The sequence below is a fragment of the Salminus brasiliensis genome, chromosome 10 (assembly GCF_030463535.1).
Source record: "Salminus brasiliensis chromosome 10, fSalBra1.hap2, whole genome shotgun sequence".
Taxonomy (NCBI): Eukaryota; Metazoa; Chordata; class Actinopteri; order Characiformes; family Bryconidae; genus Salminus; species Salminus brasiliensis.
The window spans coordinates 37,919,492-37,941,775 of NC_132887.1; the positions used below are offsets into that span (position 1 = coordinate 37,919,492).

Sequence of the window (22,284 nt, forward strand, 5' to 3'; positions counted from 1 at the left end):
TCTCATAACCAGCTGTTGCACACATTCCACCCCACCTACCAACCGTACTTCCAGCTGTACTGTCTACAGGGACTGAACAAGCTGCTGAATTTACAGAATGGGATGTAGATGAAGTGAATGGGATGAGAAATGCTTTGTTCAGTGTTTAACTATGAATTATTTAATTGTTCTGTTATTAATCCTAATTAAACAACTATGAACGGTTTGAGTTCCTTGAGTCCCTCAAGGTTCTATTTTAGGGCCTTTGAAACTGATGTTAATTATGGCTGTAATGTAGTTATAAGAGTGAAGAATTGAAGAGTGGGCTTAGGAGGAGGAGTTACATGCTTTTTCTTCTTCTTCTTCGTTACAGCACTTAACCAAAGGCATCCACTATCGATGGGGATTCTTCGCTCCCAGTGGTCCCACTCTGGACGACATCAGAGAAATGGTGGATGCAGGAAAGGTAAAAACTGTGTGAGCGAGTGTGTGTGATTTAAAAAAAAAAAAAAACTCTCCTAACCCTCCTATTTAGCTTTCAATTTGACCCCATTGAATTTTTAACGTATTAAAATAAATGGTTGACAGATTTTTTTGCCTCAAATTTAAGGATAGATATATATATATATATCCTTGGGGTCAATTTGACCCCATCAATTTAAACCTCCAGAAAATTACTATAATTAAAATTATTACCTGAGTTTTAAATTTATATATATGTTTTCTCAATAAGATCAGTGACACCACTAAAAGAGGAAATACTTCAGGCCACACAGAGCCTCATTAGAGAACGGCAAACTGTCTGGTGAGGAGGTGCACTTGGATGTTGTTGTCATACGGTGCAGATTTGACCACACCAAAGATCAGGGCTTCTCAAAGTCAACGCCGCCAGAGACTCACAGGTTTTATATTATTAGTTTTATTGTTTTAATATTTTTATTCCTTTCTTTCACCAAAATCTTTCTGCTGGATTTTCGTGTGATGAGCCGTCCTGCGGTTCTCATGATGTCAACAACCAGTCTGGAGCATTCAGACTCACCAGGAATTGGGGGCGCCTTTGATTCCACACACTGTTTCCATGCAACAAATACTGTTTGGTTGGAGGTTTTCCATTAGAAATGAGGGTGAGACTTTTTTTGTGTTATGCTTTGCGTTATCCAAGGTGCTACACTCTTAAAAATAAAGATGCTGACAGTAGATCTACTTTTGGTTTCCTAAAGAACATGTTTGTAAAAGTGATGTGTGAGGATGACGAACCTTTACATTCTAAGCTATAATAAAAACCTTGGCATCAAATGAAGGTTCTTTAAGCATATAAAAGGTTCTTCCCACTGGCACAACACATGGTTCTTTGTGAAACCAAAGGTGATTTATCTATAGCAGAGGATCCTTTTTCCAGTCCTGGATTTTGTAATCTTTGGAAGGTGTGGCCAACACCGCTGTGTTCCCTTAACTATCAGGGAAAACCAAAAAAAAACAGCACTGGAAACCGGATTCAAGGGCCGGATTGGACGATCTCTGAAGCATTGCTCCAAGAAATTTGTTGCAATATCTTTATTTTTAAGAGTGCAGTAGCAACACCCTTTTAACCATGGATATCAAAGCAACACCTTAGCAACACCCTAGCAACCACCTACAAGAAATCATGCGAAGTAGAAACTGTGTGGAAACACCAAGGCAACCACTTGCAACAACCACTTGTTTCTTTTGGCTCGTGTCAAAGTTTAGATTCACCCAGAGAAGTGTGGACCCCCTGCCCACCCCATTCTCCCCCTCAAATTAAACATGATCTTGAGTAATTCTTGTAAGGTCGGTAAAACTTGCAGCACACAGTCTGTGTAGTTTATTAATGTTGAAATGCTTAAAACTTCAATAATAGAAATATTATGAATAGAAATAATCCATAAAATTTACATGGACAAAAGCTTGTGGGTTTGATTCCCACGGCTGCTCAGCTGCTACCGTTGGGCCAAAGTGCCCCCCCCCTGCATCAGTAGTGCTGAACCTGAGCTCTGACCTGGCTTTCATCCATCCACTTTGTGCCTCATGTCCTTTACCTGACTGGGTTGTCGCGGTCATGAAGGCTAGGGGACGTGTAACGTACGAGCCGAGAATTCCCAAAGAGTTTATTGCCTGCAACTGCTTTTTTCGTCCAGTGAGCTCACGTCTTGATGCGAGAGCGTGTGAATAGTGGGAAATATATTGTGATATATCGTAAAATTGAGGCCACATCGCCGTCACGAGTAATAGCGGTGGAATTAGATGATAGAACAAAATTCTCAGTGGAAAATATGATAACTGTGGGTTGACAACCGAAAAGATGATCATCAAAGGAAGCAAGACGAGGCTGTTTGTGGTTAAAATATTAAAGAGGAAACAAATCTAGACGGTTCTTATTTTGAATAATAATAATTTATTCTTCATATCCGTCACACAAACAGACCATTTTTAACCAACTTTGAACAGAATGTCAAATACAGTACAGCTAGAGTGGAACACTGTTGATGGGTGGGGTGGGATGTGATGTGTGCAACAACTGGTTATACAGTATTACTGTATGGGTTACTGGTCACTCTCATGCAAAATCCTTGCATTGCCATCTTTGCCGTTTCCCACATTTGAACATAATGTGAGTCTTGCATTTGTTCTATGCTCTGTGTCAGAATTCTGACGAATGAGCCAATAGAAATGCTCCAACCATTGTGTCTTCCATTGGAAGTTAAGAAAGCGTAGGTTATAAATGGGGAGCTCCGCTCGCTGGTTAAATATGAATTTTCTCGAGTTCTCGTAACGCTCAACACTCCGTTTATGGAGAAAGTCAATGAAAAAAAAGGGCCGATCGGCTTGCTGCTTAGGCTGTGCCTGTAGGGGAAGCCCCTCTTGATGTGGAGATCTATACAAAGCCGGTAAATCAGGTGTTTTTCAGCATTATTGAGCGGAATGCTACAAACTATTCATGAGGTTTCTGTCAGATTTTATCTGTGATTTTAAAATGTGTTTTAATGTGAAATTTCATTTGAACCGGGCGACAGTATCAGTGCATACAGTGCTAGAAACCGCGTAAGCAGGTTGTGACAGATGTGTGATGGATTACTCATATATAGCAAATTTAAGGGACCCATGGGATGAGTTAGTGCTGCATGTCCAAAAGGGTCAGGCTTACGCTGACTACACACTTAATGCTATAAGGTATAACCTATATACTAAATCTCAATAGTGTGGGTAGATGCGTTGCTATACCCACATACGTGACTGCACGTTTTTCAGCCACTGTTGCCGCTGCACTTGCATCGCTATCCGACTTTTTTTATTTTTTTATTTTTTATAATTGTCCCAGGCGTGAGTAGCTCATCCCTTTCCGTTTTGCATTGCATTGTGGGATAAGAGTGTCTTTTGTAACCACACTCAAAAACTGACCGATTCTGATGATGCTTCTTAGATACTTTTATCTATACTATACTACCTACTAAATACTCACATGCTAGTTAGTGTTAGTGTTAGTAATTATGAAGGCGTCTGGGACGCACCCTTAGTTTTCCTTTAACTGTTGGCATCGTAGCTCCAGTGCAAAACTGAAGAAGTCAGACTTCAGACACCAGGCGTTTTGTTGTTCAGCTGCATTTAGTTGGTATAAGGGTTAAAATAAAACCATGGGACCGTTATCTGATCTGAACTGAGACCAGTTGTCTGATTTAACGAGAAGCATTAAGCTAATCAAATGGTCCGAATGATTGATTGGTTTTGATTCCGCAGTGCAATGAACTCGTATCTACACCGTACACAAGGTCAGAAATAGCAATCGGCCGAGAGGGAGGGGCAGATGAAACGGGCTGGGGATTGTGTGACTGACAGTATAGGATGGCTCAGTTGGAATGCCGGCATAATCCCAGCGCTATTCCTGCTAATCGGGCCCTTTTGTTCCAGCGTGTCCCGGTTGCCCCATTTGCGTGAACGGCAGTGGAATGTTGCCTCCGTCAGGTCGTTCCAGCTCCAGTTCCGCCATGACATCATGACTGCGTTCTCCATGAGGTGATGAGGTGATGCCACAGGCTGATAACACCACGGCCTCGACGCTATCTGCTGGGGCAGTTGTTGTTTTAGACTGCAGGGGAGTCACTGATATCTGGCCCTCTGTCTTTTACGCCATTTGCATGGCTGTTTTTCCTCTGTTGCTCAGGCACAGCTTCAGCCGGAGTTCAAGCGATGGTCTGGACGGATCAGTGTAATTAATGATGCTACAAATGAAGCGCTAATGAACGTGCCACCTAATGCCTCCCTTTTTTTTTTACATTCATAGTGCGGAAATCTGCTAGTGCAAATGTTTGTGGACACCCCTTCTAGTGACTCATTCAGCTACTTTTAAGCTGCACCCGTTGCTGACACAGATATGCAAATGCACACACACACACACAGCTTGTCTAAACCTTTGTAGATAGAATAGGACTCACTGGAGCAGGTAAACATGAGCCTATTGGCACCGTGCTGCCTAATGCCGGGTGTGGGGTAGAAGGGTATAAAGCCCCCCAGCAGCGTTGAGCTGTAGAGCAGTGGAACAGTTTTCTGAGGAATGATGGATGGTGCGCCGTCCAATACTTTTGGGATGAGGTGGGGTGGTGATTATTCAACATCCTAACCTCACTAACACTTTTCTTGTGGCTAAATGCAATCAAATCCTCACACCAAGGCTCCTTCAAAATCTAGTCAAAAGCCTTCTTCCCTGGACAGTAGAGAGTGTTACTCCAACAAAAGCAGGGTAAACACTTTAATACCTTTGATTTCAGAAGACACACATGAGCAGGTGTCCCAATACTTGGATCTAAATAATCCCTGTAAATTTGTCAGTATTTTACCATCATCATCATCATCATCATCACCACATATAAGATCATCAGAAGTAAATATGATGGCTGTATTTGTGCTGATTGCATCTCTACTGGATTGAGTAGAAATGTAGAAAAATGAGTGAATTTATCCTTTAATAACTTAACACTAGGTTTGAGACAGGTATGTGATGTAGGTAATTAGGGTGGGGGTTGGTGGGGGTCCTACATTAGACTTGTTGCTCCAGGACAAAACTACAGAAGCAAACTGTGGTTGGGAGTATTGTGTTTTTGTGAACAGTGTTTGACTCCAAATTTGAACAAAAGCCTCTGATAAGCAGATCAGATCCACCTGAGGTTCAGTAGAAGAAATGATGTGTAAATGTCAATTTCTTCATCATTTTACTCTTTCTTTCTCTGATTCCAGCAGATTTAGTGTCGGCGTGGCTTTATTGATCTATATTTATGTTGTGAACTGATGGAAAATGTCCCTGAATTAGTTCCTCGCTGTCGTTCTGCCTGACCCTGGATTCCTTTCAGTCTCTCCTTCTCGTTCTCACCATTGTTCTTCTCTCCCTCTCTCTTCAGATCCGTGCCGTCGTGGAGGAGACGTTCTCCTTCGCTCAGGTGCCTCAGGCCTTCGAGAAAGTGGAGAAGGGCCACGCCCGTGGAAAAACCGTAGTTGCCATTACCAGGGACCAGCAAGAGTGACCATGGCAACAGGAATGGGAGAGATGGTAATGGCATCAGATATGTCACCCTGGAAACAGAGAACTGCATGCAGGTTTTTGAGCACAGATGACTAAGGATGTCAATGACTAAGGACTGTAGGCTGTATTTCCTGCTATACTTTAGGCACTGTCAAGGGTCTTAACTCGCCCTTCGCTGCCATGATTGCAGGTGTTTTTACACTCTTAATAATACAGAAGGTACAAAGGGTTCTTTGAGTGATGCAGCAATTTGGCCTCCTTTTTGTGAAAAGGTCTTCAGGTGTAGATTTCTTGAACATGTCTCTTCTGCAGAATCACTCAAAGAACCTGTTGTAGAAGGGATGTCCAGATCCAGTCTATGTTCAGCATTTTTAATGGATTGGCCATCGGCTTTTAAAGCCTGATCCACTTCCGATACTTTTTTGTTGTGGCAAAGCGCCCTCTGGTGTCCTTAAGTTGCCATTAACAGACAAGATGCTCCGAAACTGCGGTAGACAGAGTTAATTAGCAACATTATTTTTGTAAACAAACTAAAAAAAGGGCTTTATTTGAACTGATAAGTGTGGAGATGTTTCCAGATAGCAGCCAAATTTGCAAATTTTCTGCTTGTTTACAAAAATAATAATCCAAAGTTGGCTGCTAACCGGTAACGTCACCGCACTGCTCAGTGTTTATTAACAGCACATTCAGGTAAGGGGGCTGTATTGGCTTGTGTGAACACAAAGGTCAGAATTGGGGACTCTGATTGGAGAGAAACTTGATCGGGACATCTCTATTTTGTTGCACCTTTATTTTTAAGAGTGTAGTTGCAGTATATGGGGGGGCAGCAAGACCCCTTACCATTTCATTATTTCAATTATTTCTGTGCACACATTTCACCTTGATTAAAGACAGAGTTCTTTAATCAAGTCTAGAAGTTTAGCACTTTGTCAGTAGCCTGGGTCTAATCTGTGGTCTAGTCTGTTGGGTATTTGAGCATTTCAGCATGACTCTTAATAAGACTTATGGTTTCCATTGAACGGTGTAGAATTTTATGGTCAGTGTCACAACTTAGGCTTTTGCAGGGAGATGGACTGTAAATAACTGAAATGACTATTTATCATGCAGGGATTTCATATCTGCTGTTCTCGGTGGTCCTGCTGTAGGTGACCTAATAATGACGTTGACTTAAAAATGTCAAAAGTACGAAGCAATGAGGGAAATATAACATTTTATTGCTAAGAAAAACGTAACAGTTATCTTTACAGTGTCTGAAAATATACAACAGGCAAGTCTGCATATACTGAAGTGAACCATGGAGTGTAAGAATAGGAAAATAAAGTAAGGCACCTTAAAAGAGAAATTCGATTCCACCAGCTGTGCTTCTTTTCAATCTAGACCTCATTTGGAGTTTAACACTGACGCTTCTAGTCAATGGCAGCTGACGTATTCATTAGCAAGTGCATGTGTTGTGGAAACGCTCCAGTCTCCCCTGCAGTTACGTTCATAATGAGTGGTGTTTGAGTGCCACCAGTGGCTGTCTTGTGGTACTACACATCTGACATTCATTTATTACAGGGCTGTGTGTCCGTGGGGAGAACTGGACTCTGAGTGTTTTAAAAAAAGAACATTCTCAGAGGAACTGAGAACATGGAAATAGGACAGACTCCGGCTGTAACCAGCAAAGTCTTTACAACCTACATTAGCAGGCCTTCAACAACCTTGATGTAGTCCTTGGACTTTAATGAAGTCTGTGAAGTGCTGAACCCCTTGACATGCTGTCTGGCATGTAGCGTTCCTCACAAAGTCTCGAAGTCTTTTGCTTCATAGAGCCCTGCTGTGGCCCTGCTGGAATGGTTGAAGTTGTTGTCTAGTCCCCCCTTATGGAGCTGCACCACACAGCCCCATAGGTGGCGTTATTGCACTGGCCTCCCTCAGCTTGACCTCTCCAGTTGTAGAGGTCAGTCGGTTGTATGTCCAGCATCACAGGATTTCCACTGTCCACCGCTGATTGGGCTTCCGCTCATCAAACGTGTTCAGGATCACCTGGTTTTTGTCGTACTGTTGACCACCTGCACGAAAAGACGGGTTTGCATTAGATTCTCATTTTTTATGTAAACAGAGAAACTAAGAAAGATCAGTTTAACCTAAAGAAACTACAGGAATAGGTGAAACCGAACTTTACGCAACAGTGTAGCGCTCCAGAGTACTGAAGCGTGGTCACTATGATCAGAGGGTCGCCAGTCTGAATCCCAGTCATGCTGCTAGCCATGGCAGCCAAGAGAGCACAATTGGTCTTGCTCTCTCCAGGGTGGGTAGATTTTCAATCAGGGATCGCACAACCTCTCAGTGCACCCCTCACACTCATGTAGGACAGTTTGTCCACAAGCGAAGTCTGAGACACCTCAGCAACAATCACCCAGTAAAGATTTTCCACAGATTTAACTAGCTCTTTATATATATACACATACATACACACACACACACAGGGTGCCAAGCACTTTCTTAGTGACAGTGCCTTGGGCCGCTCCTATTACTATTGCATAAAGTTTGGCTTTACCTATGACCATAGGGTCACCGGTTCGAATCCCAGTCATGCTGCTAGCCATCAGCAGCCTGTTTGCATACTATTATACATTATTATAATTTTTTTTGGGTAAATTATAGGTTAACAGTGGGTTATTTATTTAATACACTTTTTACTTTAAAGACAGTCCTGCTGTTTCTAATAGGATTCTACTGGCAACAATAAGTGATATGAATAAATTGCATTACATTTATGGCCTTTATCTGACGCTCTTATCCAGAGCGACTTTACTTTAGGTTACTCGCATTACAGAGGAGGGCCAGTGTAGTTAGAAGTCTTGCCCAAGGACTCTTATTGGTGTAGCGCAGCTACGGAAAATCGAACCCCAGTCTTCCACATGGTGTGGCAGCTCAGGGGCAGGTAGTGGTGTTATTTGTTGTGCCACACCAACCAGCTAGTTCTAACAGTTGCTAAAAAGTTTGGTAAACTGGTCCGGGCATAAATACGTCAGTGCAGTTCTATTAAGTTTGAGCCAAATTAAGACTGCAATAAACCGTGAAACCACTAAAACCTTGAAAATACAGTCATTAAACATTTGTGGTCATACCGCCCAGCCCTCAGTAACCATGAATTAACTGTATAAAGGGGAAAACGAAAAATCCGCCAGGGCCAGGTAAAAATTTACTGCGCTTTGCTGGGTAATAACTCCTCACTGCAGGCGAAAGGGGTTATCTTTGCCCTGAGCCGAGCAGCAGGGAGTTCACAGCACGCTAAATTTCAATCAGGGATCACGCAACTTCTCAGTGCGCTCTAAACACGCATGACTGCTCTCTCTGCACAGGTCATTGCTAACGGGTGCACTGGTGAACCGGTTTCTGGGTGGAACCTGTAATGGATTCACATACTGAGACACCCCTATTCCCAGCAGTTTCTATTAATTATTTAAATGTTAATGCAGAGATATGATGCAGATAATTACCTTTCAACTGAATTTGCTACTTCTCACATTTGTTCAGATAGTATGGATTTACTTCAGGTTGAATTAACAGCATTTAGCATCAGTTTACCAGACCTCTTACTTTCTACAGGCACCCGCCCTCTCTTCACACTTCACCCCGCCTACAGGGTAAGCTGTAATGTCAGACCTTTAATGTAAAACCTGAGGACGTCCTGCCCATTTCTCCCCTTACTGCTAATTAACAGATTACGGACCTCCATCGCCACCTGCTGGTGCATGATGTAAACATTCAAACGCATTACCAACTGTGGCCACAAGATGGGGATAAGTGCTGGATAAGTGTTTAATAAACATTAACTACAGCCCCTTTGCTAAAAGTGCCAAAGCCGTAAGACAAGGTGTGGCTGCAGTAAAACTCTCAGGGTGTGTTCTGAACCCTGTCACCAGCCTCATTATCATCATACCAAGGCTGCCTTCACAAGAGGGAGTGATAAGAAAAACATACAGCTACAGACATGCCCAGTACACGTGTTGGCCTATCCTCCTTTTGTTTCCGTCCTGCAGCCTGTCGCTCGCTGTCTGGCTCTCAGACGTGCAGTGTGCGATCTTTAGGTGTGTGAAAATGTGAGCTCAGTGATGATCCTTTCAGTTTCCTTTATTAAGAACTTTCACTTCCCCACACTTGCATGTCTCTTTCTTACCCCATAGGCAGGATTAATTTGGGGGCCGAGCATAAATACGCCAATGCAGTTCTATTTAGTTTGAGCCAGATAAGGTTCCCCAACTTTAATACATAAAAGATCTACATCCAAATATCACCACACGAATCATTTACCACTATAGTGCATTTCTAATATTAGCCGTGGCAAAAAAAAAGCTTGACATTGAATGTATACTATAATGGACAGATGTATTGGGACACCTGCTCATTTAATGTATCATCCGAAATCAAGGGTATTCAGGTCTATCCTGCTTTTGTTAAGTTAAGCTGATCTGCATATAAGTTGTATTTTCTTCAAACTATCCTGACTGAGCCTCAAATCTTGATAAATTAGGCGTGGAGCCACTCAGAAATCAGTGTGCTTGCTTATTATTTTTTTTTTACTTGGGGTTGGGCTGTGTGTACACCAGCCATAATTGAGCCTACATATTCAGAAGGGGCAAAGCTAGCTAGAAGCAGGAAAGTATACAGAAACTCTTGAAAGAGTTACAGTTAGGTAGCCTGTGATAGCCAGCAAGAGCCTAACCACTAAAAGACTAAGACACTATATGGACAAAAGTATTGAGACACCTGTCTATTCATTGTTGCTTCCAAAATCAAGGGTTTATCTTGCTTTTTTTGGAGTGACTCTGTGTCTCTACTGCCCAGGGAAGGTTTCTGTTAGATTTTGGAGGAGCATTTGATTGCATTTAGTGACATCATATTAAAATACAATCAAAATGGAGCAAATTGTTGTTTGTCAATACCAGGTGAGAAAGCGTCTATGAAGGGACTCTATAATAATAGTGATAATAGTGAAACTGGGCACCTTTTGCTTTAAACTAATCTGCGAGTTCACACCAGATATATGAGCACTGCTGTTACCATTAGTCTGTCCTATCAGGTGTCCTATCACAGGTGAGACCAGTGCTGGGCGCTATGACCTTAAATCAATATTCGCGATTAAAGAGACTATATGTGGAACCTTTCATTATCTCAAATTAGAGCCGGTCAACTGATTCATTCATAGCCAATTTAGATCATTATATTCAAATTTTTACTCATGGTTTGATTTTTGCCTTTTTTCCTTCCTAAATAGTTAATTTCTAAAAATGCTTTATTTAATGTGGAGTAACGGTCTAGCTGGTGTCAGCCTGGCAGAATCCAGGTGAGTTCAAATGAAATACTGTGATATAATCTGTGTCTCGACAAGGCCTTAAAGTCCTGTAACTTCACTTACCCTTAACCTCCAGCACCAGGTCAGGCTTGAGATTTGAGCGTATGAGGCCGTCCGCTGTGACGTTCCAGAACTGGTTGTCTTTGCCGTGTTCAGGGGAGATGTTTAGACGTCCACCCGCCATCATCACACTGCCCGACGTCTCTAGACAGCAATCCTCCAGCAACTACAAAACAGAGAGAAGAGGGAGGCCGGTCAGTGCTGAATCTACTCACATATACCTGCTCACCAAAACACCCCTCAAATTTCAAAGCTGGAGGCAGTCAGATCTCGAAAGCCTCACCTTAATTCCCCTTAACTTTTTTAAACCCGTCTCTGCCTTCATAAAAATGTTCTCTGGAACACCTACAGAGACCTGCCTCATTAACTGCCTCTGAAACATGAGCTTGTAGGTACTGGCAGCATGTCTGCGGATGTAGACCCATTACAGCATTTGGCACAAGTTCAACAACATGCTTTGCGTTGCGCAGATTTAAATGTTTTATTTATGCCTGAAAGGAAACTGTCTGTTAAGCTGCAGTATAGTGAAGTTGAGCCGAGCCACAGTTCACTATACTCTAGAACGACTAATTCAGCAGCTCATTCAGCCTAAAAAAAAAAAAGCAGATGTGGCCGATCTGGGCAGAAGTGAAATCACAGAGGAAATGACTGCAGAACCCTGTGTACATTCAGTCATATCTGATCTGGGCTGAGCGTTGCATGACTGGAGCACCCTTGGTTTAAGTACAGACGGAGCGTACCTTGCAGCGCAGCAGTCCATCCTGGTAGAGCCAGACTTGTTCGTCTCCTCCGGTCTCCTCTAGTACCTGTACCCTCACCAGCTTAATGTCGTCCAGCGGCCCAGACAGGGACATCACACAGCCGGTCTCCGCGCTACGCAAGCGGAAATACGCGGGCTTCTGCTCAGACAAACACACAAAATATCTGCAGCTTTAGACGCTGTAGTTACCGATGTTTAAACATGCTGAATAATAATAAAAAAAGCAGCAGTTCCCAATCCCATAGTTTACTGCAGTGGTCCTTCAGGGCAAACTGGGCAGGTCCTGGTCCTGTTAAGCCCTGAACAGTCATGCACATCATTATCTCCACTTCAGAGGTTTCCAGTCTGTAGAGATGTACTCTCTGGAACAGCCTGGCAATACTTCACTCAGCATCTCACACACCCTGGAAAAAGCTTAACCCAGAGGTTCTCAAACTGGTCCTAACAGCCCCCTGGACAGTCTGCATTTTTGCTGTGCCACAATGTGTTGGGATAGAGAACAAACGGAGCAAGAATGCGGGTCGCGTGGGCGGTGGGGGAGTGGGCTGGGCTGGAGGACCAGTTTGAGAACTACTGGTTTAATGTTTGCTTGGTGTGACCCACCCAAGTGTCGAGCTGAACGGAGCATGACCAAACCGTTCCAGAGAGTGCATCTCTACAGTACGGGTAACCAGTGAAGTGGAGATAATGATGTGCATTCCTGTCCTGGACTGAACGTGCAGCTGTACCTGCTGAATCTGCCCTGCACTACCGCCTGAAGTTCCCACGTAATGACGCTTCACACCTCGGCGCACAACCATCAGTCAGCCCTGTCAGTCTAAGCGGACACTGGGCTCACACACACACACACACACACACACACAGCCAGAGATCAACCTGCATAATTAATCAGAAATGTGTGGAGAAGAAAAGCAGATGGCATCTAAAACATGTGAATTTCTGGAAACTGCTGGAATCTAAAACATTTACACAATTCCCACAGAGCACGACACCCTCTCATCAGCTTCAGAAATCAGGAGATAATTAGAGACACAAGGCGACAACTTTGATTTATGAGCTGGAATGTGGGCATCTCCAATTTCACAGCGGTGACAGAATTACAGGAAACAACAACAACTGCATTAATCCTCTTCTTTTACTTTTGATTCTACTAGTCTACTAGTTTTACTGGATTATTAGATATTAGATTATTATTATAATAATAAAAAGCAGAGACTCAAGAGCTCAGGCCTCCAAGCATACCAGCATTTCGTAAATGAGGTCACATGCACACACATTCACAAGCTGTCCTGTGACTCATCCAGACTGTTCAGTTTGTGTCACACTTCAGGACCTCATTAGTTACAGTGAAGGACAAAGTGCTGTAAGAAACTTTCCACAGCTATTAAAAGGGTTTGTGGCACAGGTCCGTCACCATGGGCAAAAAAAAAAAAAAAAGGAAAACGGCATATAGGAGTAGATCAAGAACACGTGGTACCTGCAGTAATGGACGCAGAGATCCGATCTGTTGCCAACCACTGAATTTCCGCCAGTCGCCAATTTCACTGGGCTGGAGTAAAATCTGACGGCCATGGAAGTTCTTCCCTTCATATAACACCCACCTGCAAACACATTACAGCCAAATTACTCCAGTACTCAAGATCACTTACATTAGTAATTACATTAACTGATCATTTTTACAATGAAAATATGATATTACCCAAAAAAATACATGTTTTATTTATTAAAGTGACTTTACTATTATTATTATTATTATTATTATTATTATTTTGGCAGCCCGGATTGTGTTTTATCAACCCTGCCACCCGAAGGCCCCCATGCAGGCCCTTCAAATTATCTTTCTACACCCAATATGCCAGGGTCACGGCCAGCCACATCTCCACTGCGGCCTCATAAACGTAGAAGTGCGATATTCACACTTCCACCAGGCATTTAGTAAAGCTGCAGCCCAGCAGGCTGAGAACGTGGGTTCTGTCCCACCTCATAACACCCTACTACTGTATTCCAGCTTCTATAATTGGTTGTTGGTTAAAAAACTGGACTGTCAACTAACTGAATCATCATTCAGACTAATTGTGTTTTTTTCTGCCAGCAAATTGACAACTGGCAGTCGTACATAATTAAAATAAACATTAAAGGGGAATTCCTTTATTTTCTTTTCTGAACCTCTACATAATTCTGCCACAGAGATGTAAACATGCTCATTCCCTGTGGTTTGAGACGCTGCATTGTAGAGAATTTCTCTCTCACACCAGGTTTCTCTAAAATGGAGCATTTCACACCAAAATCCCTCAGAATTACTTCTCAATCTAACTGATTTACTCTCCAGAAAATCGGAGAATTTGCTGGAATTCCCCTTTAAACCAGACTTCCACTTCTTCATCAGCAAATTACAGACCCAGGCTCCGTAATTACTGACAGAACAAGGTTCGGCCACGTTTGAGGGAGCGAGTGTGTGGAATTTTCCAGGCAGTGTTTGGATATTAGGAGCCACTCACATTCCTCCGTTCACCAACAGGGACTGGACCCGCCCATCAATTCCAGCCAGCGACAGGCTGATCGCTCCGTCCGTCAAAACGACCTTCCGCCCCGTGAAGCTCAGCTTACAGAAGAGCGTGATCGAGGGAAGAGAGAACTCCTGCCCCGGCAGAGGAGGGAAGAAAAGCAGGAGAACAGATGCTTATGATTAGAACCAAAGACCACGTGGGTTCTCCTAAAACCTCTTTGTTTGGTGGAACAATAAAACTGCTGTGCAGACGGACGACCCCGACACGTTTCATCTTTGCTTGTGGCATTTCTTTTCCTAATTTGTCCACATCTCTCTCCCTCCCTCCTCTCCCTTTCTTTCACTCTTTCCACCCTCAACCTCTCTACCCACTCGTCTTCTTCTCCTCTTCCCTCTCGGCCTCTGATTCCTTCTCTTTTTAATGTCCAGCTCGCTCTTTCTCCTCCTCTTCCACTCTCTACTTCTCTTACTCTTCTTTTCCCATTCCCATCCCTTCTCCTTCTTACTTTACTTTCTCTGCCTCTCATCCCCTCTCACTTTCACTCCCTCTTCATCCATCTTTTTTTCCGTCCCTGCCTCGCTCGTTCCTCCTTTCCCCTTTCCCTCTCACCCTTACTTCTCTCTTTCATTCAGTCGTTCCCTTCCTCTCTCTCCTTCCCTTTTTTTGTCCCCATTTCTCATTCTGTTCCCTTCCCCTCTCTCTGTACTCACATGTCCTACAGTGTGTAGAGACTGGATGGCACAGTCTGGTCTCAGGCAGCCCATAGCCTCAGTGTCTCTGTATTCTCCTTCCTCCAGCACGTACATGTTCTCCGTAAACTGAGGCCCTTCAAACGCCACCCAGCTGAAACACAACACAACACAACACACACACACACACACACACACACCTCAGTCAATCAGAGCATGTAGTCCATCATATAATCCATGTTCAGTGTCTGAGCTTTGCTTCTTTAGTTTTCCTCTGGTTGACAAATAGGATCTCAGTTGTGTAGTCGTGTGTGTGTGTGTGTGTGTGTTTGTGTGTGTGTTCTGACACTCCGGGACAAATGCTCAGACAAAACGCAGGGATAAAACTGCCTGCTACGTCTGTTCAGGTCAGGCTGTGTTTCCATTTCCAACCATGTCTTGTTCCATACAGTTTGTGCACAAAATCAGCGACTCATCTGCAGAATTACTGTCATGTAAACATAGAAATTCCCTCCAGAAGACCAGATCGATCTCCTGATCTTAAACAATCATCGGACTCATCTGTGCTCCGTCAACCGACACAAAAAAAACTGCTGTTTATTATTGTGTCTGACAACACGACAACACTGCTGCACCTCCTGATCTATCCACCTGATCATCCATTAAAGCTCTTTGTGACGTTTGTGTTGGACGTCCGGCGCTAGAGCGGATCCACTGATACGGAGCGCAGCCTCAGCGATGATAGACAGACAGTGAGCAGCAGTGTAATACGCTCGGTTAGAGGAGAATTTCGCCTGAAGAGCTGCGGTGGTACAAACCCAACACGGAGAGATCGGAATGCCATAGAACTGTCCGACGCTTTCTAAAGAAGAGAACCTGTTTCTGTGGTACTAAAAACATCCACCCAAGCATCCCTACGTCTGAGCGTATTGTTTGGTGGAGAAGAAACCAATACCAGAACATCCTCACCCAGAGAAACGTCTCCGGAGCAGCGGACGCTTCAGCCGTTTTGAGGCTCTTAGGTAGGTAGATTAGCTCTTAGGCTAACGTCTTACCTGACAGCCTCACAGGCACCTGATGGGCCCAGAGCTTCATTCTGTGGAGTTCCCCCTCCACCAACTGGTAAGAGCAGGCGTACGGACGTTTGTGTGGATGCTTTAAACCATAGAGGCAGGTTCTCCTAGTCTGTAGACATGGGGTTTCAGCCTGTTGGCATGATGGGTTAGCATAGCTAGCTACTTTATGATCAGTGTCCACAGCAGTAGCTACTTCACACTGCATTCGATCTGAATATGATACGACTGTAAACCATCTGATGAGCGGAAATTCTACCGCAAATGTGGAAGAAACGAACTCTTGCAGGTGGGCGTGGCAGAATAAGGTGGGCGTGGCAGAATAAGGTGGGCAGGCTTATTATTCAGCTGTCAATCCAGAACCCTCTATGAACCCTTAAGTATGTAGTAATGAGAGTCAGGAAGGGGTGAACAGTGGCTAATACTGGTTAAGGTGTTTGTTGTTTTTGTACTACATGAGGCTCACCTTCCAGCGAGAACCTTACAGGAACGTGGGCAGAACCCGTCCGGCAGGAACGCCAAACTCTCCTCTAGAACCACAACCTCTCCCTGGAAGCCAGGCTCAGAGAACAACTGGATCTGGAACCAGAAAGAACCAAAACAACTACATTAATTATACCATACACTCCACTTTACCCTCACTGGCCACTTTATTAGAAACAGCCATCCCACAGTTCCACTTTAAAGGAGCACAGTCACTACTTACTGATGTGACACAGTTTTACTGAGAAACCATCACATTATTAGTTAGCATGACATGAAACACAGGCTCACCTTAAATCTGGGTAGCCCTCCGGTCTGATCCTGCAAGCAAATTAATATATATATAAATAAATAAATACATACTAATCTAATAATACTATTTAAATATGCATCAAGCCAGTAGACCGAGGAGGATGCTGGTTACCAGAAATACAGGCTGGAGGGAGGAGATTTTGTGGTTTTGAGCACCCCAGTCCTCCGGGCTTCCGTACAGACCTTTCTCCAGGACGTACATCTCGCCAGAAAATGCAGCGTTCTCAAAAGCTACCCATCTGAGAGAGAGAGAGAGAGAGAAAGAGAGAGAGAGAAACCATTATCTCAAGTGACATCACTCAACCTAAAGCGATATTAGGTTAGAGAAGGAGGCTAAGGACCAGAACATTGTGGGTTCAATCCCCTGGACCAGCAGGGTAAGTAAAAAAGTGGAGAGTGAGGGAGCAGCACTTTCTCCTTCCTCAACATTCACAGCTGAGGTGCACTTAGTGTTCTCTGGTTTGATGGTTGGCGCTCCATCCAATACTTTTGGGATGAGGTGGTGTGATGATCCTGACCTCACTAAAGCTCTTGCTCCTCCAAAATCTTCCCAGGACAGTGGAGTCAGTTACTCCAACAAAAGCAGAATAAACTCCACCACTGATTTCAGATGTCCCAATACTTTTGTCCATATAGTGTATATCAAAAGTATTGGAAGCTTAAACCCAACCAATTAGCACCGTGCTAACTGCATGGCTAAAGTGCCGCACCCTCAGCTCCCACTGTGCTGAGGTGTTCAGTAATCTCGAACAGACTCACTGATGTGGGTTTCTGACACCGCAAACGACACACTGAGGCCCGGGGTATAAACTTCACAGCTCCAGTGCAAAGCTGAAGAAGCAAAGTCTAGACCCCAAACATGCCTCGACTGATCCTCTACATTCGGGGAAGTCTAATTTTCTGGCTGTTGCTCTTCATGCTGCTGGATAACACTCAGTCCAAATCACTGTGACTGTAATTAAGCCATAAAGCTCTTTCCACAGGCTGTAAAGCGCTGAACTTCCCTCAAATCAGCGGAGCGCCGCTTCCTTCAGTTTAACACAAGCCTCTGGCAAACGCCTCACTTCACTTCACCTTACAAACATATAAACAAATACTTCTAACAGCCAATCAGACACCAGCTTGGGCAGGAAGGCCTGGTATATAAGCCAGGTCTGTATAGAGGTGTGCAGTCAGCTGGGTGTCATCACTGGTAGACACTCTACAGGTAGTTACAGAGCCAAGAGGGCTACCAGTGAGAGTCTGAGGGCGTGTCCAATGCACAATCAGGTGTCACTGCAAGTTAATATGTGCATCTCGGAACAGGATGTTGCATAAGAGTGCATGTTAGAGTGTGCGTCAGACATGCTTGTTGCCTCTTTGACCCCTTAAGCTCTAAACCTAGGGCTTAAGATCCCTACTCGGGCCTATCTTTGCATTTCTGACCTTGTGACACATTTACGACTGACTAAAGCATACATGAATAAATAAATAAATGAATGTTAACCATTAAAAACAAAGGCAGGGATGAAGGCTCACTCTTTAAGATGGCAGTTCTGGTTTTACCAGGCTTCAGTAGCACTTAAACATAATAAATTGAGGAAGAAATGCTTATTTTAATTTTGGCTGAGTAACAACTACATCTGCTCACAAGTATGAGCGAAACCATCATATTTCACAGTCCTGGTCAAGCCAGAAATCACAGAGCCTCAGTGGCTTGAACCGTTAATGGAGTTCTCAAGTCCCAGTGTAACAAACAAATGCCCAATTACCTGGATTACCTGGAGCCCTAAATTTACGACACCATCATCCGGTGACCTGGATATTCAGATTCAACACAAACTAAAAAAACCCAAACCAATAAAACCTTCCTAGAGTTCATCAGAGTGTATAAAAGCTGGGGGGGAAACACTCATCTCCAAAAAGTTCAGCTTCTTTGAGATCTCAGAAGAATGCCTAATTGATAAAAGTTCTTCAAGTCTGAACAGATCGCGCCGAGTCCAGAAGTCCTAAAGGGTTAACGGTTAGACTGATTGAGGAAACGAGCGGCGCTCGCTGCAGGATATGTGCCGCCTCATCCAGCCTGTACTGCAGTAAAACCACACCTTTTCTGCTCCACCCTCCCCTCCAGCCTCCGCGTCTACGTTCCTGAAGAACAACAACAATAACTAACACTTCAACAACAGCGAGGACTCGTTAGCGCCAGGCAGTCCTACAGAGCAGCTCGGGGGGGTGATGATCTGTAGGGGTTCTGACCCGAGCTGCAGAGCTGAACTGTACTAAAAACATCCTGAACTTTTATGAAGCTCATCCTGTTGTGCACACGGCCGGCCTCCTGTATGAACCAGAAACGGAGGCACGCAAGAATGATCTTATCTCTGTGGACAGCTGTACATGTCGACAGTTAGACACCTGAATGAGAGATTTAATACTTTCCCTCAAGGCGGAGGACAGAGACACTGAGGGGACGGGGAGAAAGGACGAGAGAAATGCTCAGGTAATAAAAAAAAAGGTAATCCAAACCCATTGGATCCTGTCCTGCCGTAAACCCCCTCTAAATTCTGCTGCGCTCCTCCTGACCCCTCGTGTTTTTCCCTCCCTTTGGCTTTCCTTCCTCTTTCCCATGTATTGAGATGCCCAGTTCCACCCGTTCCATCCCGATACCGCCAGACCTGGCTCTCCGGACCCAGATCTCTGTAGAGCTGCTTTTAATTGACTGAACTTAAATTAAACACGTACAAATCATATCAAACAACAAAGAATAAAAAAGGAGATACAAGGTTTTTGTGGAACAGCAGCGATATGTAGCAGGTGCATAAAATAAGGGCAGTGTGAGAGGAGCAGGACAGATACTCACACTCCGGACAGGACTTCTGCTGACTGGCTCTTGGTGCCGTAGCCAGTGTCCTCCATGACCATGACGGGCCCCAGCAGGTCCACGCTGAGGCTCCTCTCCGCGAAGTCTCGCTCACTGAACAGCTTGAGGTGAGGAGATACAAATTCCTACAGGACCGAGAGGGGGGGTGTCAAAGCAGAAGACAGACGGACCCTTATATTAAAACCCTTATATTAACATGCGGGCCTTGTGTTACGGTGGGTGTTCGAGCTGCGGGGGTACTTACAGCATGTACGGGCCGGATGGAGCAAAGGGTGTTCTCCAGCCCTGCCCAATCGGAGCAGTCGACGTATTCGCCCTCCTCTAGAATATACTGACGGCCCTCAAAACCAGGCTCTGTGTAGCCCACCCATCTGCATCAAACAGACACACACAGAGAGAGAGAGAAAGAAAGGAAAGGGCGAAATCAGTGACAAGGGAAGCAGTAAGAAGGATCTATGACTGTCTGAAGTCTTCACTGCTGTGCCCTCCTCAGTGTCTCAGGATCTTTCCTTCTCCACATATTTCCCAACACAGTCCCACAAGCTCTCCAGGGGGTTTAAATGTGGTGACTGTGGTTGTGTTTCCAGGATAATACCTGAACCTCCAACACACACCATCCATCGCTGGAGGAGTGGTGCGGCATTGTCAGAATCTCGTTAGCAAATAAAGGATTTTTGTGGTTCTCCTTTACGTAAGGCAAGATTTCCCTTAAAGGATCTTCCAAAGCTAAACATCAGTGTAGGACATGTGAGCAATAGGAGCAGTACTTTTGAAGGCCAGTGCACTTCCACATCGTCACAGTCCTGACAAATTTTTCACTTTTTGTCCTAATTTCAATCTGACAGTTGCTCTTTACTTTGTATCAAAAGTTTATGATGGATGGACCAATAGAAATGCTCCAAAATGACTTGGAATAAAATCTTTTCCCATTGACTTCCATTGAAAGTTAATAAGGTTCTTTACTTTTGGAGCTGATATTTTGGAGGTACAAGGTTTTTGCGTGATGCTTCAATCAGATGCACTTTGTAACACCTGCTCCTGATTACGGTCGCTACTTTGTTTAGGAAGGACAGGATTTCTAGAGAGCCGTATTTCTGAACAACCCCAAGTCCTGCGTGAGGAGCGACAGGTGTGCTGAACTCCCAATGGAAAGAGTCCTGAGGACCAGAATTGGGAGATCCTGCTCTGCATCACCGAGCCAATTCTGCCACAAACACAAATTACAGGCTTCCTCTGCAGGTCTGACGAGGTTTTGCATGGAGCACATGCTCAGCTCAGGGCTCTCATTCGCTCTAGAGGTAAATCACAGAACACCTTGCAGTGGTTAACGAGACATTCACTCACAGGCCGCTGAGTATCTTCATGGAGCCGACGGAGGTCAGTTTCTTGTCCTGGACAGCGGAGGAGAGGTCTGCACTCTCGCAGCTTTCTTCTGTATCTTCCTCCTTCAGGTTCTGCTCTTGCTCTACCTCAGCTATCTCGAAAACATCCCCCTCGACCTCCAGGCAAGCTCCTCCGAACAGAGGCTCCTCATACAGCAAAGCCTGTTGTGGGAGAGCAAAAACAAGACAGAAGGCAAATGATGGGCAGAGTCAGGTCCTGATTTTATAAACAAATGAAAGAGAACTCAGGAGATTTACACCCCTCACAGGTCCTCCAGATTAAGCCACTGTGCATTAAATTCTTGGGAAACCTCGCCTGTAGCCATCTTTTAAAGATTTGCCCTGACAACGTTTACAATGGACACCAGTTCAGTCCAGTCTGTGCCTGTCCAAAATACGCGGAATGCTGGGAATTCCAACCCCAGAGCAACTCCCCGAGGCAACAGAGCAACAGAGCAACAGAGTAGCAACCCTCAGTGAAGCTCGAGCAGGACTCAAAACTGGAGCTCAGAAGTCAGCCGTAATTTAAGACTCTGAGGTCACCGTCTCAAACACAGGGTTCTAGAGCGGAGGCTTTTCTTTCTAAACACACTTCAGCTCATGTTTAGAAGCGTCAGAAACTCGAGCCATCTGGACCACCGTAGACAGACTGTAATCTAAGGTTTAGGGACCAGCTTTTCAGTCATGTTTTTCTCGGCCGGTTCAGAAAAACTTCCAACTTCAGAAGACTAACCAGTTTTAGACCCTGTCCACACGTATTTGTCTGTTTGTGAAAACAAGGGATGTTCTCTATGCCTCCAGCAGAGGTTTTGAAAACATTCCTATCCAACGAGAATGCAGACACAACCCTAAAACGCTCAAGTGAGCATGTATTCCCCCAGCCAGAACGTCAAGACTTAAATACAACGCAAAGCTGAAGCACATTTTCTAACAACAGTTTCTCACAGTGTTGAAACAGCAGATGCTGTTTGTTTGTATGTTGCAGTGGCGACACCGTAGGAGTTACTGAATCATTTATAGTCGACACAGAATCTTTTATAGTAGATTCAGCATCACTTATACTGTACACTGAATCATTTAATAGATTCTTATGCATTTATAGTAGATACTGAATCATTTAGAACGGATTCATTATTTATAGTAAACACTAAATTATTTATAGCCGTTACTGAATCATTTATAGTAGATTCATTATCAATTATGGTACACATTCATTTATAATAGATTCTTATTCATTTATAGTATACACTGAATCATTTAAAACAAGGCCATAATTTATATTAATTACTGAATCATTTATATCCATGAATG

At 44.1% G+C, this 22,284-nt stretch overlaps 2 protein-coding genes across 5 annotated transcripts in view; one reads left to right on the top strand and one right to left on the bottom strand.

The window, feature by feature from the left end:
* The window catches only part of rtn4ip1 (reticulon 4 interacting protein 1), a 27,069-nt gene extending 12,642 nt beyond the window's left edge, over positions 1 to 14,427 (top strand). For both annotated transcript variants that reach the window (XM_072690017.1, XM_072690018.1), the window contains 3 exons: positions 353 to 445; positions 5,388 to 5,536; positions 14,189 to 14,427. In XM_072690017.1, coding sequence (XP_072546118.1) covers positions 353 to 445; positions 5,388 to 5,510 — 216 coding nt within the window. In that variant the 3' untranslated portion in view covers positions 5,511 to 5,536; positions 14,189 to 14,427. The remainder of the gene's footprint in view (positions 1 to 352; positions 446 to 5,387; positions 5,537 to 14,188) is intronic.
* crybg1a (crystallin beta-gamma domain containing 1a) overlaps positions 6,703 to 22,284 on the bottom strand; it is a 75,181-nt gene continuing 59,599 nt past the window's right edge. For all 3 annotated transcript variants that reach the window (XM_072690007.1, XM_072690008.1, XM_072690009.1), the window contains 12 exons: positions 20,936 to 21,135; positions 19,836 to 19,962; positions 19,571 to 19,716; positions 16,847 to 16,973; positions 16,714 to 16,743; positions 16,406 to 16,518; positions 14,888 to 15,020; positions 14,169 to 14,308; positions 13,148 to 13,271; positions 11,651 to 11,809; positions 10,914 to 11,076; positions 6,703 to 7,560 (listed from right to left, as the gene is read on the bottom strand). In XM_072690007.1, coding sequence (XP_072546108.1) covers positions 7,472 to 7,560; positions 10,914 to 11,076; positions 11,651 to 11,809; positions 13,148 to 13,271; positions 14,169 to 14,308; positions 14,888 to 15,020; positions 16,406 to 16,518; positions 16,714 to 16,743; positions 16,847 to 16,973; positions 19,571 to 19,716; positions 19,836 to 19,962; positions 20,936 to 21,135 — 1,551 coding nt within the window. In that variant the 3' untranslated portion in view covers positions 6,703 to 7,471. The remainder of the gene's footprint in view (positions 7,561 to 10,913; positions 11,077 to 11,650; positions 11,810 to 13,147; positions 13,272 to 14,168; positions 14,309 to 14,887; positions 15,021 to 16,405; positions 16,519 to 16,713; positions 16,744 to 16,846; positions 16,974 to 19,570; positions 19,717 to 19,835; positions 19,963 to 20,935; positions 21,136 to 22,284) is intronic.